The following is a 20,592-nucleotide window of genomic DNA, read 5'->3' as shown; positions in this document are numbered from 1 at the left end:
TCCTGGGAAGCACACATGCGTGACATGCAAGAACACGGAATATGTGTGCATGATGTGTATTTCGTAAACCATCATTTCTTCTACCACGGCCAAAAACGATCGTGTTCATAACAAAATTATGAGATTATAACTGCGGATCACATATGTCTATTCCACATGTTGTCCACACACAGAGTCAGACTTCTCTCACAGGAAACATGGCGGTAAAAAAATAAACTATGTAAATTATTCCAGATTCATCAGTGTTTTGCAGATATTTCCTGGTTTTTGATTTATGTGTTTGTCAGACGTCAATGTATTGTTTGTTACAGTCCCTACTGAGTTTCTTTTTTGTAAACATATGTTAGTGAAGAATGATGGAATGTTGTGGCATAAAAGCAAGTTTTGTCTTATCTATGTAAGGAATTTTTTACATGGCTCACTGTTATAGGAAAATAATCAACAACGATAAAACAAACGCAGCTTGTCATGATAGCGTGAGATCAGAAAGCACAATGCCCTCCGCTCTGAAGACTCTCTTACTGAGAGTTACAAGTTGCTGACACTGAAGACTCCTTCCAAAAATACTAAATCAGCTAAATACTAAAAAAATCAAGGTTCAAATGCTATCATTGGGATGGTTCTCAGCAATGCGTATACATTTGTATATGTAATCTACATTTTTCACCTTTATGACCATTAATGACCATTTCTGTACCTTTAAAACAAAATTACCTTGTACCTTGTATTTCTCTGACAATCTTACCCTGAGTTATAGTTAAACAAACGGTTGAAAAAAAAACTAAGTACCAATCAGTGTCAGTTCGTTCACAGGGGCAGGCGGGAGATTTTTTTTTTTTTTTTTTAAATGTTGCTATTTCTCAGATATAAGGCAATCAAAGGGCAGCTACTGCCACACTTATATTCTATAGAGTTATCATTGAACCTAATGGTCAAAAATGAGTCCAAAAAGTGCTAATAGAGTCCTACTGGGGCAGGAATCCCTCTGCCCCATGCTCGGGGGGAGCAGCAGCGGACAGACCGTTATTATATTATAGCAGACAGTGAGGGTTGCCAGAGTTTAAAAATACTCAGCAGTCATCATGATCTTGTAGTGTAGCTAATAATCGGCTTTACATCTAACACATTTCTACAAAAAAGGCAAAGCGTAAGTGTAGACAGTGTGTCTATGATGTATAGAACCATTTCTATTGTAAGATATACTGAAAGTATTGGGAGAAAGAAAGAGGGATAATGAAGTGGATACGTCAGAAATGCGTGTGCACCACGGTGACCTTGTTTCCTACAACGGCTGAGAAAAAGAAGAAAAATATGTCTCCCTTTTTCAAAGTCAAAATTTTTTGGGGCTAGATTCAGGTCTTTTGTGTCACTTTCAAGATGTAGTTAGGCTGGCAATTTTGGAGAAACCTGGCAACCCTGGTTAATGATAATACCTCGAACACAGTCGAAGGTATGTCTAAAACTCCCATCTGAAACAAGCCGCTATACTGTATGGTATCACTAGAAGTAAACATAATATTCTGTACAGTAACCTGGTAACCTGTATTTGGTTTTACGTTACTAGCCAAGATCATCTAAGGTTTAGCAAAGGTCAGAAGTCACTGTAAGCTAGTGAACGATTTAGCTATATACTGTAGCTCCGGTGCAAGGCTGACTGTGTTTAGATATGTCACATGATCTTGTTTATGCTGTAAAAGTGGAAAAACCACAGCTACACACTCACAGAAGTAAACAGGATACGCTCGGGAATGACTCCGCCACACGCTCCAGTGGGAACAGTCAGGGTTAAATCTGGATTTAGGAGGCAGGGGAAGCCCTACTTCTTTCCCTGGTGCTAAGAATCTGTTCTTATATAGAGCTCCAACAGCAATATCAGGGTTTTCAGAACAAACCATATCAAATGGTTTTTAGAACAACTTGCCATTAAATTAATCAAATAAACTAAGGGTGGCCAAAGCTTTAGATATCAGTTATGCTTGTTTGTCAGTTTCAGCATCAAATTTATTCTATATTCTATTCTTGGAGCAGGAGTTATTTAAGACCTGACCATTTTCCACATTTTCAGCAACCAACCTTAGATAAATTCCACCTCTATTCATCAACTGTTAAAAAAAAAGGGTGTAAGGGTGTGTGTTAATCGCTGGTCTTGAAATTTCATGAGAGAATTAATAAATATTGTCCTTTTTGGCTTAACCAAAGTCTAATTAAGATGAACCTGCTTCCAGGAGATCAGATTTCTTTAACCTATTAATAGTCTACACTTTATTTTAATAGTCTACTATTTATTTACTATTTATAATTTATTTTAATAGTCTACACTTTATTTTGTGGTAGACTTCAACAGCTGGAGCAAATTCATAGTTTTCAGTTATATAAAATTCTGCTAAGTTTTGGCACCCTCATGTTATTAATGACTGTATTTGTAATTAATACTACTGTATGGAATGCCAAAATTCCAGTCCCAGAGCATATCCAGATGTTAATAAAATTTGATTCGGATCTTGGAATCATCTCCCTAATGTCTATCACATTGCTCATTCTCATTCTCCATACGCATATCACTTTACCGAAATTATTTTTTTTCTGGAAAAGTTTCACATCATCATGGCTGGCTGGAATAATTGTTTATGTCTGTGTACTGAGTGGCGTGTGGCTAAATCAGATCCGATCTCAGTCTCGATTAGGACTGATTAAACAAGAGAGGATGACTTTAAAGAAACTGGGAAGAAATGTAAGCATGGGGGTTGATCTAATCGAATCTTTTTATGAATAGCCTTTGATCAGAAAAAGGAGGAAAAATTGATTGTCTCTTTGAATAATATGAGTATGAAACTCATCCCTAAGCAGGAAGATGAGATGAAAAATAAGTCATGTGGAACGTTGTTATAGAAATAGAGAGATGTTTGGAGTTACTTGGAATAACCATACAGCATACATGAATTATCCACATGAGGCAAAAATGCTCTTGCACAGGAGGAAATAATAACAATAATAATACAGCCATAATGTTGATTCACTGCCTTATCGTAAATAAAAAAAAAAAAAAAAAGCCGGGAGATTTAGTTGACCACATAATAGGGTGGAGTAAGTGCACAAAAGCAAAAGCGCTAGCTCTCAACATGGAAGGCATTAACAGCTAATAAAAGCATGAAAGTAGTGAATTAGGCTGTTAGATGGTCAAATTCACTTCCTCATGGGGAAATCTGTGTTTAGATAGAACGCAGCGTGGAAAACGAAATAAATCCGTGTCATCTGAGGGACTGGAGGGAATTCCGTTGATCTATTATATTAATCCACCAAATAACACATATATTCTATATACAGTATACAGTATATACTGTACATAGACCTCTGAACGTACTCTAAAAATTCATTATGGCCTTAGGTAGCTTTTACGTAATATAATGTCCATGTTACTACAATAAATTAAGTTCGTAAATGTACGCATTTCTATTTAATAAGTTTAACATAAACCTGCCATTATGTACCTATTTACTCTTTGTTAAACTTACATATTTTACTTAAGTGGAAATTCTGCTCTAAATTTAAACACACTGATCTATGAACTACTATTTGTCAGCGTGATACACGTCACTTTGACGTCACCCATGCGTCCTGGTTGCAAAAACAAAGTGGGAGACTACAGTGACTTTTAAGAGCAAACAAGAATTTGTTTTCTAAAATGCTGCATTGTGATGTTGGGTGTCAGAATCAGAAAAGTGTCGAATTAGACACCTTTCCAAGCCAAAAGAGGATAGTTACAGTTAATTAGGAGGAATAACAGATCCGAGGATCTCCGGCTTTGCCGAACTTATATTTCTTTAACAAACTCACATAGCTCTTGTAAATCCACAAGGAACTAGCTAGCTAAAGCTAGATACGTAGGTCATATTCTTACTGAGGAGTTATTTATAATGGACATTTTTAGCTAGCTTAGTTTGTTCAGTTTCTGGCATCTGGTTGGGCAGCACCACGGCCGTCAGTGCCACGGCAATGTAGCTGTTGTAATCGTAAAACATAACATCCTGAATGTGCCCACTATTATAAGCATTATAAGAGACTTGTATGCCTTTAATTTCTCTCTAATATAAACGGTTGGAATTTCTATGAGATGTGTATATACTGTATGTCTGGTCATTGCAGGCTAGACCACAGCTTAGAATCATTTAGCCACTGACAGAGCACCAAACTATAACGATCTTCTAGAGTTTCACCATTTCAAAGTGTTAGTTTAGCCGAATAGCACTCCTTGTCTATACAATCTACATGTGGCAGCCTCAAAAATGTTGATATTGTCATGAATTCCACATTCTTAGGCTCTCAGTGCACATCACGGCTCTTGTCCAAATAGTGCTGTTTCTGTGTTTTGTATTTAGCTCCTGTCATATACATAATCCCTGTTGTTTCACTGTCTCTTTGCGAAGTCTTACCAGTGTTATGGCGCATTTCTAGCCTTGTTTTCCTCGTTCCGTGTTTTCTGATTTTGAACTTTGCTAGTGTTTTCTCGGTTATGATTATGGATACTCCTTGTTAGATGCTGTCTGCCTTTAGTTTGACACCTTCTCTGGACTGTACCGATTGTTAAATTACCCTCCTGAGTTTACGCACTTGCATCCTGCCTTTTTCAACCTCGCGTTAAAGCCATTTTCTTCTATATATAATTCTGTAAACTACAGACTTTCCTGAACTGAACTGTTTTGTCTTTTGCATGTATGAAGTAAAGTTCTAGCCTTTTAAAATCTGGTTACACTCAAAATTGAAAAAGAAGAAAATTGCTTTTAAGGATTTCAATTCCACTGAAACACACTGATTGTCTTAAAGCAACTGCGATTTATTAATGTATTTTAATTTGCAGCTAATTCAATAGGTAATAAAAAAAAGAATATACAGATTAAAAATAAGACCATAAAAATTCCAGCCCTGTCAATCTTTATATTGACTGACAGGATTTTCAGAAGTCCCGCCCCTCCAGGTGAGCTGCAGAGCTACAGTACTTGCACGCCTACAATGTGAGACATTTGCTAGGTTTACCTGATAAAAAAGCCAGAAAATGTAGTACAAGGTAGTTACACACACATGTACTGTAGGTGTGGTACAAACCCAACACACAGCTGCAATCCTGCTTACTCAAACCTCTTCAGTGTTCTCAGAGAGTTCCGCATCCCTCTCAAGATCTGAAATTTATGTTGTGTACAACAGCTAACCGGAAAAAAAATGGAGGACCACCATAAACAAACAAATGCTTAACACGTCAGATCTCAGAGATCTGCACCACTGTGTGCTTGTGCTTTTAATAAACGAATGATTTCTCATGGGTCTCGATCTCACCCACAACCCAAAGAGACGCGAGATCAAACCTGGTGCACACACACACACACACACACACACACCGCTTGAGCTCCTTCTACATCACTTACACACTTTAACTGCGTCGGGAAATTAATCAAAGATGGCTGGAGTAGTCAGAGGGTTTTGTCACCATGTTCTCTGATGTGAGAAAACAGAGACGCCGCCTGTTTGATGTGTGTGTGTGTGTGTGTGTTTAATACTAACCAGCGAGGTGCTTGCCCATGTTCTCCAGCTCTTTAGAAAAGAGAAGCTCCTCGAGCTGTAGAGCACGCCTCTGTGCCTTTGGGCTCGTGCCTCTCACCGGCTTCACGTCCGGCGCCCATGCAGGGTATCGCTGTCTCACACACACACATACACACACACACACATACACACACAAAAGAAGAGAGAGAAAGAGCAGAAAGTCATAAAGTGAAAGAAACCATATCTGTTGTAATGAGGCAACTATAATTTTAATAAGCACTAGAAAAACAGTGAAAACCACACAGCTTGGAGATGAAAGTGCTCATGGGTAAGGAGGAATGGTTTGTGTGTGAGCGTCAGGGCAGATTTTGAATCGTTAAATCCAAGTGATCAAGAAGGACATGACGGCTGGCATGGTGCCTGACAGGAGTTCTGCTACTGCACTTTAGAAACGATAAACCGCACAGTTTGGTATACAATTTTTAGCTTATGACCAAAAAATACATAAAACAGAACTGAATATAAATCTAGATCAAGGACGACTCAATCAAATCATCCACCAAGAAAGAAATTCTGCTCGTCTGATCTGCTGAGCTTCTGGGACTTTCACGCACAACAGTCTCACTACACAGAATGGTCCAAACAACAAAATGCATCTAGTGAGTGGGAGTTCTGCAGGAGAAAAGCCTTGTTGAAGCCAGACTACTTCAGCTGACAGGAAGGCTACAGTAACTCAAATAACCACTCTTTACAACCGTGATGAGCAGAAAAGCATCTCAGAACACACAACACATCAAACCTTCACTCCTTTCAGCCAAGAACTGGACAGCTGAAGATTGGAAAAATGCTTTTTCCTCCCTTTTTTTTTTTTTTAAATATATAGAATGTACATGTATGACAACTCTGATGAATGAGAGTTTAGCCATTTTACAGGAATACATGGAACCTCATGGAGACTATACGAAGACAGAACAAAGGGTGCAACTTATTTTACAGCATTACTTCTACTACTATCTTTTCCCCAGCATTAGAATATTCACATTTTCCTATCATCATGGGAACGTTTGGTCTCCTCAAAGGGAACCAGACAAACCACGCACAAATAAGAAACACCTCTGAGCCCACAAAGTCTGACGTTAGCAAAATTTACAGCCCGTCTGACTGTCGTTTGTCTAAACATGTGGAAAACTCGGCTTCTCTCGAGTGCCTTGGCATCTCCTCGTACACAAGAGTCTTCATCTTCTGTAACAACAAATAAGTCTGAAAAACTCTACAGAACTCATCTAATGAATTATGACTAGACATATTTTAAGCGATGCATGTCAATGTTAATGTTTGTGGAGATTTTAATCCCTAATTTTTTTTCTCTCTGTTGCCGCTCCAGTGTTTTCTCTTGTGGTTTTCTGGCCCATATATTAGCGGCATCACCAAATGCTCCAACCCGATGAGGACTTTTCTCAGTGACATCATGATCTGGAAAAGAAATGCAGTGGTCTTCACTATAGCATGATTGTGGCTTTCGAAAGGCATTTGTCGTTACTGATCATGATGCATGCGTGCAATGCAAACCACAATGAGTCAAATGTCTTTGATACACACGAGGGAATCTTTCGCCTGCTGGAGATGGCCGGAGTCGTTTATTGGCCAAACACAAAACCAGCATTTCCGTTTACGAGCGGCAGAGGGATCTGCTAAAGCTGGCACGGTGAGGTCTCGAACCGAGGCTTTTGGAGATGTGGGTCCAATTTCTTGAGAAATGAATTCCATGTTGAGGAGTCAATATGAGAACCCTGTGTGAGCGTCCACATCTAAAGATCTCTTTGGTATGCATGTGGGTGGGAGAGGCTGTGTGCGCATTTATATGCATTTCTGTATGTGTGTGTATGTGTGTGTGTGGTAAGTAGCAGCAGCCAGCGGCTGCAGTGAACCCAGTTATGGTGAGCCTCAGTCAACTATGGGCCAAAAGGCCACTTTGAGCAAGTGAACCATTAAAATCCCACACAGTTTCGGCCATAATGGCCCCCGAGCGTGCAGGACTGTGGCCACATTCATTGGAAACATTATCCAATGCCACGAGCGAAAGCCAGAGCTTTTAACGGCCTGCTGCAGAGAACTGCAAAAGCCACCAGGACTCTCACACACACACACTGAACACGTTATACACGAAGTTATACATTTATACACATGCCAGAATACACATTATACAGCAATATATAATGTGTATAACATGCATTTGCTGGCATATATTACCTACAGCATATAATGTGTTAGCAGCTACGTGTGTTATATGTTATGTTTTATGCATTGCACACATGCAGACTAACACACACACACACACACACACCTAACATGAACAGTATGTCACATATATGCACTGTTCACCAAATCTGGCTGTACTTCACTACAATGACAAGGTATTTCTATATGTTATACATGCCATAATATGTGTTATACAATCACATCCAGTTACACGTTACACATGTTGCTATAGATACATTATATACCTTTAGCATGTATTTTGGAAATATTGGCACGCATGCTAGCTAGCACGCACATAGATAACGTTATACATGTTTGATATACTGTGTATACATTGTACCTCCTGAAACATGCGAGGAATAAAACATTTAATGTTGTGGAACATGTCCGTGAAACAGGTTAGCTCCTGTTATCATTTATGTTATAGCAGCTATAAACAGTGGTTCCCTCGCCAGCATTGCTTTCTTCCCTCACTTAATAAGTAATAAGACATGAAAACGCAGCTTGTCATGTTACAGAGAAACCAGAACATGCAAACTCCTCTGTCTTGAAGACTTACTGACTGTTACAATGCGCTGACACTGGAGACTCCTTCCATTAAGGTTAAATAAACATCTCTGAACAACACTTCACCATATGAACAATTACAGGTGTTTCTTTGCTAAATAACGACATGTTTCTGAATTGTTTTTTTATTATTAGACTTACATACAAGTCCCTGTGAATGAGCTGTTACTATGGAAACGATTACGTGTTACAACAAGCACATTACTATAAACCTGTGATTTGAACTACTGTCAGAGCTGATTTTGTTACAGAAAATTAATCTACACCTTCTAACCAATCAGATTCAAGATGTTATGCCACCCCACACACACACACACACACACACACACATTCTAGATGTAGTTATACATGTAAAACATGATACATACTTGTATACATTATACACGATGTTATACACATTATACACATGATACTCATTATACACGTAGGTATACACATGCTATAGATCATACACACTAACCATGCCAGCACACACACACACACACGCACACACACATGCTATTTATTATATGTATTATATGCATGTAGAAGGCTCCCAGTCTGAGATTGCAACATGTTCAGCACACACAAAAATGGGAATGCTCCATATCACTCTACTTCACACCATCCCCATGGGAGAGATGGCGAAATGGTGAGAGGGAGAGAGAAAGAAATGGAGAGACGGAGAGAGGGAATCCCAGCTAGGCTTCACCAGCAACCACATGACCGCAATGCCATAGCTGCGGCTCTCTTAAAACCAGTTTAGAGGAGGCTTTGCTGTTTGGCTGCAGGATGTGAGCTGGAGGGATGACGTTTTAGATGAGGAGGGGGATTCATTATGATTTTTGCTGTTTTCTTTGCGGTGGCCTGCCTTTGAGTTCCCAGAAATTCACTAGAAACCAATTTTTGATTTATCGTCATATGATGAAGAGACACACATGCTTTATGCATTGTGTTTGATCATGAGATCTGATTTATGAAAAAAAATGCTGCAGTTATTTCATTTAATAGGAAATTTTCTTGCCCTACATCACTTTCTCTGCTCCTGATTGGCTCATGCAGAGTGTGGTTCCGCCCCTTATAGCGCTTGCTTGGTACCGCCCATGTTCGGGTCTTGCTAATGTTTTCAGCAGTGCGTAACCATATTCTCAGTTGTGTTTCAATTCAATTAAGTTTGGTTTTATTTGCAAAGCACTTTTAGCAATAGATATTGTCACAAAGCAGCTTTACAGAAAGCTGGATTTAGAATTAGCACTAGATTATCCACTTAAACATGGGCGGGACTTGGACATAAACTGTTTTTGGAAAGTGCAAATCTTTAGGGTATCCACGTGGAATCATTCATAATAACAAAAATGAATGACAAGTGCAGAAAGCTCCGAAAGCAGAAGTAGATCAGCCGGATGAATCCATGTTTATATGGTTATGTTGTCCATGTTTACCCCGTCACTCAGGTTTATGAACCTATCTTCCTGTGTTGACGATACGTCAGTACAAGTAAACATACTACACACGTCCACCTCTGGCTCCTCTGCATTATGGAAAACTTAGGAATCATGGAATTGCTGAAACATTTTGCAAATCAAAATGAAATTTTATTTAAATAACCGACATCTTTCAAGCTTTCCATCTTTCACAAAGCACTCATTAACAAATGCAAATGCGTTTCCCACTCTAACTCATTTCATCCTGGCACAATTAGATTAAAAATGCTTCGTGACTGCATTCGTAATGCTTTTTGCATTCAAATTCCTCCAACAAAACGCTCCAGGAGGAAATTAAGTCTAACACGTGGACTGATTAAATCCGGTTGACTTGGCTTCACAGGCGTGTGGTTAATAGAAGCTCTCGGGCACTGGGCCGAGTCAGAACTGCCAAGAGCATCGAGGATATTGACAATAATACAATTACTATCTGATGTATCTGCATTATGCACGAGTCTACATGCTAATCCAAGACCTCAAACATCCAACTGAATTACAGATAAGAGCAACAATTCAGAATGCTCAGACAACAGCTACATGCATTCATGCAATTATTTATGGTCAGGCAGCAAATGCCAATGGTTATGAAAAAGTTCCTGTGGCATTGGGATGAAATCTGTAACACCGAAGTGGCACATTTTATTGGGCTACACCAGTACCTCCTCACCAGAAAAGCTTAAATCTACAAGAACCGAAAGGGGTAGAGGAACCCGTTTCTGGTTTATCCCTCAAGGCGAAACCCAAAAAAGATCTATGTAAAACCCTACAATAGGGTGTTTTCCTATTCAAGAGGGTTCCAACTAGAGTCCCATTAGAAAGCAAAGAACACTGAACACTCCATAAGGACTCCTTTTTCTAAAATATTCCACCTAGCACCAAAAAGGGTTCATAAACATGATCCCTCTAATGGTTCGATGTTCTATGAATAACCCTATCTGAAAAATTTCCCATTACAAATGGTTGCAAAGAACCCCTTTAGAATGCTAGAACCGCTGACCAAAGAACCAAGCATCAGTGAGTTCATCTATAAAAAATAAACTATTTAGCACTTAAAAGAGGAGAAAAGAAAATATAGTTTTATGGTTAATACAATTTTTAAGTTATTGACAACTTGTGAGATGGCCAGGAAAACGAGATTGGTGCCAAACATCTCCCTTAGGTACCCCAACCATTCCACATATTTGTTAACTTCCACCATCTTCTAATACAACCTAATAAGCCATTATTTCGCTGAATCATGTGTTATTACTAGAATTGAGCAAAAACCTGTATGTATTGGATGGTAATCACCTGCCAAACTAGAGTTTCGAGATGGGATGTTTAAAAGTTCAAGAAACTGTGCAGGAAACAGTAAAATATCCAAAAAGCTGTCTGTATGATGAACAGCGGTTAAAGGTCAAATCCTTATGGGGCAGAAAGAAAGCTAGTGAAATGCTTGCTCGGCATCTGGCGGAATCATCTGGCACCAAAGTCAACACACTGAGTGTGAGCAGAAATGTTGGAGAAATGGTCTGGTAGGGTGTACTGTAGCTAAGGAACCATTTTCTGCAAAAAAGCAAAATGGACGAGATTGAAGAATGCTAAAGATGATGCTAAGTTAATGCTAACATGATGCTAAGAATGCTAAATTAAATGCAAAAGAATGACAGTAACCCGCAGCAGAAAGTGTTGTGGGATGACAAGTCCAGCCAAAGAAAAAAAAAGCACAGAAAATCATGAACTTAAATTAATTAACTTGAAATTAACTGCATCCTAAGAAAGGTCACACTAATACAAAAAAAATCTTGGCATTTTATTCTACTATTCTGTTTGGTATTCTAATCAGTGCAAAAGTTTTAAAACTTTTACACAGGGAGAAGATTATTCTACAACAGAGTGCTTCTCAGAGTGCTTCTCTATAGAGGACTCTGACTCAAGTTCTTTAGTAAGTAGATCTGTAGTAATCTAAGAACCCTTAACCCCCTTTTTGTAAGACCATGTGACAAAATGAAGAACATTACGAATCAATTGTCAAAAAGTGTATGTTTAGATATGAATAATGAAAAAAGAAAATTCTATGAATTCAAAAGCATAAATGTGATTTAAATGTGATATAAATGTGTCATAACACTCTAAACTGTCTCATTGAAGAGCCTTGGCAAGGTGTTCAACAGCTGGCTGACAAAGAGAACATCAGTTCAGGCAGCCTGCTAGGAGCTGGACAACGGGCTTAGAGCAGTTCACTGGTCAAGAGTGCCTGGCAAATTCAAAGCATTGATATACAAGCACAGCATCCTACCAAAGTTTCTGTGGCCACTGCTGGTGAATGAAGCCCCATGTTCATGAATCGACAGCTTAGAGGGGAAGATCTTTCTTCAGAACTTTCTTTGGTTGGGGGTTGCCAAGAATTCTCAGCATCATTGCTGTCTGTGGGAACAACATAAAGCTGTGCTGTCCCTGGAAGAGGAGTCCAAGGTCACACAAGCAAGAGGGGTGATGCAGTATAGGGGGTCAAGCAACCCCAAAGTGGCCCAGACAGGGGTTGTAGCAAGGACAGAAGATTCTGTGCTACAGACCTGAAGTCCTCACTGCACCAAGAGGTCCCAATGGAAGTGCTGACACAGGGGGCGGCAGGATTGTGGTGCTGATCAGTCCCCAGGTATGACATGTTGAATGGGAAGGAAAAATGATAGTTTGTTGAGGAGAAAGTGAGGGCAGCTGTTGAGGAGCAGCAGATCAGCAGAACAGTGGCACTGAAGCAGCAGGGTGGTTGGATGAGGTGGGAGCAGCTGATGTTGAGGACAGTAATGAGGGCTGACTTCTGGCACATGGATCCACAGCATATTAAATTCCTGATCCAAGCAGTGTATGTCATCCTACACAGCCCATCAGCAATGCTGGCAAAAAGTGGGCTCTATTACTCATTTGTACTCCTTCGAGTAGTTGACAGTTTAAATAGAAAATAGAAGCATTTTCACTGGTGGTAGACTTTTGGACCCCACTGTACATGACACCTAACATAAGCCCATCATGACAACTGACATAAACCTACATAAACAATTACGAAGACTTGTTCCAAGTGGAGTCAGGTGACACAAAGACTGTTTTCATCAATTTTTAGTCAAGCAACAGACTTCTGTTGACATAACGTTGTGTTATGACACTTTCCGGGCTGGTTTATGTTAGAATGTCATGACAACCGATTTTCTGGTGCTTTCTATTGAAATTTTCCATTTCCATGGGGGTGTAAATTTTGCACTCAACTATATAATGTTTGTTTTTCAAGCAACTTCACACTTTTTGATAGATAGCTTCATATGTATTTTTTTAACCAAGTGGCCTAACACGTTCGCACAATTAATCTTTTACTCCAGACAATCACGCACTTGAAATTAATGGCATATTTCTATTCATACTGACGTGATTAGCAGAGTAGGAGGGTAAAAAAGCTCAAAAACACATTTTTAAACAATCAATTACCACCATGCAGATTGTTTCTCTTAAAAGCGAATTAGTGGCTATATTTATAGAAGAAGCTCTTTGAACCACATAAGCACATTTTGTTTCTCTATGCCATTTGTTTTCTGGGTCCATTGAAGGCAAGTAATTTGCATTTGTTTTGCTGTTGTTTTCCATTTTCACAAATGCAAAACGATGCCCTTTATTATATGTGATTTACACGCATGTTGTGCTCATGAGACATGGAGGGTTGCGTTAATGAGGGATTGTGGTTACTCGTGGGCACGCATGTTTGTGTGGTCATGGATATGTGAGGATGAGAGTTCATGGTAGGGTTAAACATATTGGACACACTGGATAGAATACGGGCCTCTTTTTCAGACTTAGTGCTAGGTTTTGCAAATTTTAAGACTGAGAAGGTTAGCAAGTGATCGAAACTCTATCTGTGCATAAGTAATAATTCTATTAATTGGACACTGAACTTTAAATTAAAGCGCTGTCTATAAAGAGCAGTAAATTACCTAATTTCTGGTCAATTCTATTCCTTAGCAGGAAGGAAAAAGGTAGCAAAAGTGCACATAAAAATTCCCTATAAGATGTTTTTAATGTCCTCATGGGATTAAGCCAATTAAGCAGTGAGGCCAAATAAAAGAGCCCCATTAATGAGTAGTGTCTTATGTAACACAGCAGGCATGCCAGGGTCGTGAAGGTGTAAGGACAATAATTTATATCTGCCGAGGTGGAATGCCAGAAGAAGGAGGTCTGGTCCGCATAAATAAACTATCCTGTAAGGTGCACTTTGGGTTACACTACTGCGATTATTGCTTTCAGATAAAAATGAGTTATTCTCCTTTAGGTCACTTTGTTGTAATTTCACCCAAGTTCAGGCTCGAGAGAATTAATTAAACCTATCACATGATGGTTATAGGGCTGGAATTCACTGGAAATCTCTCAAAGAGCTGCTTGGAGGATATCTCTGAGCTTTAGCTTAATGAGGCAATTATTATCACGCCTACTGACCAGCTTAAGCAACTAATGAGGGATGTTAGAGACTCCGCCAGTTAACAGCTAAATGAAGAGCCCTGGATCAATGTTCTATTAAATTTATGCACGGTATTAAACCAGCTTCTATGTGCTTAGTAGACCATTCCACATCTCAAATGAAAAGTGCTGAGATGCACAAAATTCACATCACACACGCACACACAGCACAGCAGTCGACTTTGGATTAGAGGCTGATCCAAACCCAACAACTCTGAGCGTCCATCTGAGGGCTCTGCATAATATAAAACTGGTGATCATCAGCGTTGTTAACTGCGCCTGTGATACTCCAGCAAGGCAGGGAGCAGAGATTCGCCCCACACACACACACACACACACACACACACACACACCTTCCACTATTGTTGTCCCAAGCAGTGACTCAGCCTGTAAAAGCATTACGTTTTGTTTTCCGCGACATTCATGGTGGTGACGCGAGAAACCCTGCAGGACCAGTTAAACTAATAAGCTATTAAAAAGACAAATTGCATTTGCCTTTCAATCAGTGCCCAAAATAAGCAATTATACGCACAACAACCACATCAGGCCTTAAAAAGTATTGGTAGGTGAGCTGAGATGTTCACAATTGCCTCTGCATATGGAAGAGATTACCCTCATTGCTCTGGCACTGCTTAACCTGTAGACACCAAGGACTCCTTTCTCTCTCTCTTTTCTCAATTTGAAAAAACCACAAGTAAAGAGAGCCTGTCTTTGTACGAATATGAAAGGAGATCTGTGTATGTGTGGGGCTCTGTACAGTGTTAAGCCTGGCTACATGGCATTATTTACTCTGTGACATGCTTTTCAAGGAGATGCCAGTTCTTTGGGTGGAGCAGGCGGAACGAGTGCGGTAGCACAAGGCTAGACGAAACGATACGATTCGAGACGAGGCCTCGTGCTCCCGACGCTGCCAGCATGTCTGGAGCCCTCTTCCATCTGCTCGGCACACCACACGAGCAAAAAAAAAAAAAAACTGTTAAAAGACTTTCCAGCACCAGGCTGCTATAATTATGGCACTGCCTAGCCTTGGTGTCGCTGCTGATAGGAAAATAACCACTTTATGATGAGGGGAGAGAGTGCAGTGTTGAGCGCTGAATCCATAGCAACAAAGTCCAGCCAATTAAGAAGCCATGAGGTCTCGCCTTCCTGTGAGGCGAAATCAAGAGCATCAAGCACATATGTTGTTTTTTGACAGGTTTGATTGAACAGGGACTACTCCATGACTCCACGACCTCCACGTCAACTCCATAATGACATGTACATGTAATTGTAAACCCCTTTTTCTTCAACGGCTCCTGTCTGGACTAGAGCTCAGGGTTCCATACAACTCTGTGATGCCTCCTAGATCACTCTCACACCATGAGCTCTCACACCATGAGCTCTTTCTGTATTGTTTAGTGAGCAAGTTATCCGTTACAGTGACAAGCCTAGAGAAAAACAGACCTGTCAGGGTGGAATAGCTTTGTAGGGAAGAGTGATTAAGTGGTTTTATCTGTCTCTGTGACAACACACGCACAATGGAAATGATGGAGAAGACGTTAACGAGGGAAGAAAAGCGATACGTGGACGATTTCTTTTTTGTCAGGATCGCTTACCGGAGCGGACACTTGAGAAGTACTCTGGAGTTCCAGCTCGGCGGCAGTCGGAGGCTCTGTCACTCCAGGCAATGGACCTGTTCCAGAAAACACACATCGAGCAGTCCTTACCACCCACGCTCATCACAGAACATACAGACATGCAGCCCCCATGCTCAGGTAGCGATACTCAAAACCTGCCACTCAGCTTGATCCACCAATGGTGTCTCCTTAGAAGTATTCCAAATCAAGCACTAGGGCAAGAAAGCAACAGGAAAATTAGGTGTTGTAGTGCCAGGTTGGAACAAATACCTCCACATGCTGATGGATCAAGTTGAGCACCCTTTGGGCTTGAGTGTCTCTTCAGAAAAAGACAAATGATAAGTGCCCATCCCATTGCAGTAAGTGATACTGCATTCCTTTCCCATACATATATACATACATACATATATATACATACATATATATATATATATATATATATATATATATATATATATTGTATATATATATATAAATACAATAAGAAAAACTCTAATCTCTCACTCACATGTCACTTCAGGCACGGCCTGCTCAGGAACATGCGGTGCTGGTTCCTCTTCAGCTCCGGCTGGAGCGAGACTATCCCCCTGAAGCCTACAAAACCCAAACACAACACGCTGAAGACACGGCACCAAACAAAGGATTCAATTTCACACCGCAGTTCTGATGCACTCTCAAGATAACAGCACTAATAATATCATGTTTTCCATAGAAATGAGACTTGAGGGATACACCGGCATTCACTGAAATCCCATCAGCCATCTCCCCTGGATGAGAGCGCGGAGACACTGTGTCTCCGTTCATTAAAAGGTGTCGAGACAGCCCAGGTAAACCATTTGTCTTATCAGCCATCAGAATGACGGGAAAAAGTAAGAAACGCACAAGAATGTTGAAGATGTGATAACTATCCACAAAAGACTGCCTGTCATTCAGAACAGCTTCGCACCCCTATTATTCACCTTCTCCTATCTAAAAGAGCTCCTGAGATTATAAGCTTGTCTAGAGAGGATGTCCTTTGACGCCAGGTTAAAGACTGCAAAATTCCCTTCTCTTGTGTCATTGACAAGACATCAAAAAGACATGCTTTTCTATAGACTGTCTAAGTGAGGAGGCCAATTACAACCTAACGAATTTACTCATTATTCACTCAGCTAATGATAGGCTTCCTTCCTTTTGAATTTCTCCACATACATTTTCCTGTACAAAGTCTTGGCCTGATATTAGGATCAGAAAAATATATTCCTCCACATTTACAACAATTGGGCCCTTCAATGTTTTAACTTTCCCTCTGTGACAAATGCACTGTTTAGTCTCTTCCACTCTCTGATCTGCAAAAGAGCCAGAGTATCCCTGCTTTATATAAACTCCTCTTACCTGTGATGTCCCAGGGGATGCACTGACACTGAGTGGGCCTATGTAATCACAATATTTTGGGTTTTGAGTGAATTTTGGAAAGATTTGGAAATATAATAGTTAATTAAGTGTAGTGGCATAGTGAGGACTTTAGACCGTAGGTATTCAGACCTCTAACTCAACTAGAGATTTAAGCGCTATTCAGAAGTTACAGTATGCAAGAGCTACGCACAGAGAGCAGATTTTGCCTTAAACAGAGATGTGTTTTCTGACAGTGCACATTTTCTTGTGGGATAATGTATGTGGACACCTGACCATCACACCTATATGTGCCTTCCGAACATCCCATTCCACATTTTATTCCCCATTTGCTGTTATAATAAGCTCCACTCTTCTAGGAAGGCTTTCCACTAGATTTTTGAGCATGGCTGTGGGGATTTGTGTTTATTCAGCCACAAGAGCATTAGTGAGGTCAGTGGAGTGTAGTCAGTATTCCAGTTCATCCCAAAGGTGCTCAGTGGGGTTGAGGTCAGGGCTCTGTGCAGGACACTCGAGTTCTTCCACTTCAACCATGCCAAACCATGTCTTCATGGAGCTCGCTTTGTACAGAGGGACATTGTCGTGCTGGACCAAGTTTTTGCCTCTTAGTTCCAGTGAAGGGAAATTGTAATACAATTACAGCATACAAAGACATTATAGACAATTGTGTGCTTCCAACTTTGTGGCAACAATTTGGGGAAGAACCACATATGGGTGTGATGGTCAGGTGTCCACATACGTTTGGCCATATAGTGTATATCAAGCTGAAATTTATGTTACAGTCTGTAGATACACTAAAAAACTACAGAATGCAATTTGAGGCCAATATTGAATACATAAATATGACACTACTAATTAATTAATTAATAGTATCATCCCTTTAAAGTGCATGAAAAGGTTTTTTATGCACAGATGACACTGGAGGATCTTAATAGGAGATGCTGCTTATATTAAGGGTGATTTTTTTTTAGGGATAAAGTTATGAATGAACCAAAAGTGACTATGATTAAGTATATGAGTGCGTGGTCAGCTTATCCTTCAAAGCATGGCATGTTTTCAAAATGGTGAACTAAAACACAATAAAATCATGCACACATTACGATTTTGTGACCTTGATTCAGTATATCATAGCTTCATTAAGTTCATTAAGTGCAAAGGATATGAAAAAAAAAGCAATATGCAAAATAATCAGATGTGCTGGATCAAGTGCTATTTTAAGCTACCGAATACTGAGGGTAGAAGCCATATTGTTAAATTTAACCAAATTTTGCAGTGATTAATGTGCTAATTACAATTAGGGGTATTCATGCAGCAATATATTAGCAATTAACAAGACTCATATTAGATGTTTATTTGAATGATTGCCATCATCTTAATCATGTATCATCATATTCTACTTCTTTTAGGTTACATCATATTACATTTGACAGCAAAAGAAAAAAATGTGACCTTCTTCTTCAGTCCTCATTTTCTATCCCGGATTTTTTTACAAGCTTAAAAGCAGGTCCTTATGTTTAATAGCAGTGGCCTATTTAAAAAACTGTCTCAGATGTTTCTAGTTAATAAAAATACAAATGGCAACCTTGGAGGTGTGACCTAAGTAGGTGACCTGAATCTGGATGACAAAACATTGACCTAAGTACATGATTTTTACATAAGTACTGATGTAACCTTTGAAATAAAGTCACCAAGTCTGAGTATGACCCCTTGAGCAGATCTGAGGTCAATGACTGTGTGTTCGGAGGTTTACCATTTGATTTAAATTTATGGTGTTGCAACAAAGTGAAAAATTCCGGCAGCTGACTCAGTTTTCATGAATAACAACTATAAAAGTAAGTAAAACGTATTCATACTTGATAAATGATGTAATAAAAACAGTTCTAGTAGAGCCTACTGTATTTCCAGCAGCATGTGGCGCTCTAGTTAGTCACTTGAGGTGTCCGTGGGATATAATGACAAAATATGAACTATAAATCATAGAAACCATGTCCTGCAGCGAATGTGGTTTTGGCAGCACTTTTAACCTACATAATCCAAACTCAAAGTATTAGATCATGCAGATCTTATATTCTTGAAACTTTTACTCTAAAAGATCAAAAAAGTGGTAACCCTGCTCAGGTTACTTTTTAAATTATCAGTAACCAAAAACCTTTAAAACTGAGACCACCAAGGATCAAAGCGTCAGGAACACCGGTGCTGCTATGGACAATGTCGATTGTAAATTGACATCGTCCTTCCACAAGGATGCAAAATTGGGTCTCGGTGTGTGTGCGTGTGCGTGTGTGTGTCTGTGCGTGTGTGTGTGTGAGAGGGAATTGTGAGGAATGTTGCATGCATCCAGCAAGCAGTCACATGCCCCAAGACTGAAAGAAAGCGAGAGAGTGTTTGTTTGTGTATGTGAATGATAACGAGATAAAGAGACAGAAACAGATACAAAAGTAAACCGTGGAAAGGTATACACGCTAACCATTATTACACCACAGCATTGCTGAAATCTCAAATCTGATCAGTTAGAAGGTGTTGACTAAGTAAGGGATAAAACACAACGGCTGTTATAGGGAAATAATCAAAAAGACGAAATGGTCTGATTGCAGTTCTGGTTGCAAGGTAAATCACAGGATTACATTAAAGTGCTTATTCTAATGCATTATCATATCTACAGTAGCAACATTACACATAAACAGACAGAAAAACCTAATTGTAATTGTTGATATGGTAAGGTTTTTAGTGAGGACACATTTATTTCGCATTTGTGGAAGCATCCGAAAACCACTTACGACCCAGCTGGGCATCCAGCCAGATAAAATTCGGATTTATGCTTTAAAAATCACACGTGATAATCTCTGCAAGGTTGTATTCAGCTTCCAGTCGTTCCTGCAGGGCCCAACGTACACGCGTGCTACAGATAAAACAGTCAATGAGCATACAGAGGCAGGTAAAGCCCAAACACGAGAGGACAAAGGCACAAGTGTGTCGGCCATCTACTCCAACAGATCCAGCTTTATCAGGCCCTGGTATCAGAGGTAAAGGGCCGGGCCGTGACATTGAGGCAACCACTGTGACAAAGCAGCTCCAAAACAGGAAGTGCACTCAGGAGAACACAGATGATAAAGAAGTCTATCAGCACTCTTGTGAAAACAAGCAGATACAGAATGGAAAAGGTGTTTTTGTGTCTGAAGATGTTTGGTCTGGGGATAAAAGGTAGAACGGACATCATTGTAGACATGTTTGGTGGTTGGAATTTGCATATAGCGCTGTACTAGATCTACAATGCTTATAAAGCT

General features: G+C 39.8%; 1 protein-coding gene across 1 annotated transcript in view; it reads right to left on the bottom strand.

The window, feature by feature from the left end:
* Nucleotides 1-20,592, bottom strand: part of c22h8orf34 (chromosome 22 C8orf34 homolog) — a 72,141-nt gene that overhangs the window by 13,391 nt on the left and 38,158 nt on the right. Inside the window, exons 8-10 of the mRNA XM_053228123.1 lie at nt 16,425-16,510; nt 15,896-15,972; nt 5,554-5,683 (exon numbers count right to left, since the gene is read on the bottom strand). Of these exons, the coding sequence (XP_053084098.1) occupies nt 5,554-5,683; nt 15,896-15,972; nt 16,425-16,510 (293 nt within the window). The remainder of the gene's footprint in view (nt 1-5,553; nt 5,684-15,895; nt 15,973-16,424; nt 16,511-20,592) is intronic.

The sequence above is a fragment of the Pangasianodon hypophthalmus genome, chromosome 22 (genome assembly GCF_027358585.1).
Source record: "Pangasianodon hypophthalmus isolate fPanHyp1 chromosome 22, fPanHyp1.pri, whole genome shotgun sequence".
Lineage (NCBI taxonomy): Eukaryota > Metazoa > Chordata > Actinopteri > Siluriformes > Pangasiidae > Pangasianodon > Pangasianodon hypophthalmus.
The sequence above is the reverse complement of the archived record's forward strand: the minus strand, read 5'-3'. Positions and strand labels throughout refer to the sequence as shown.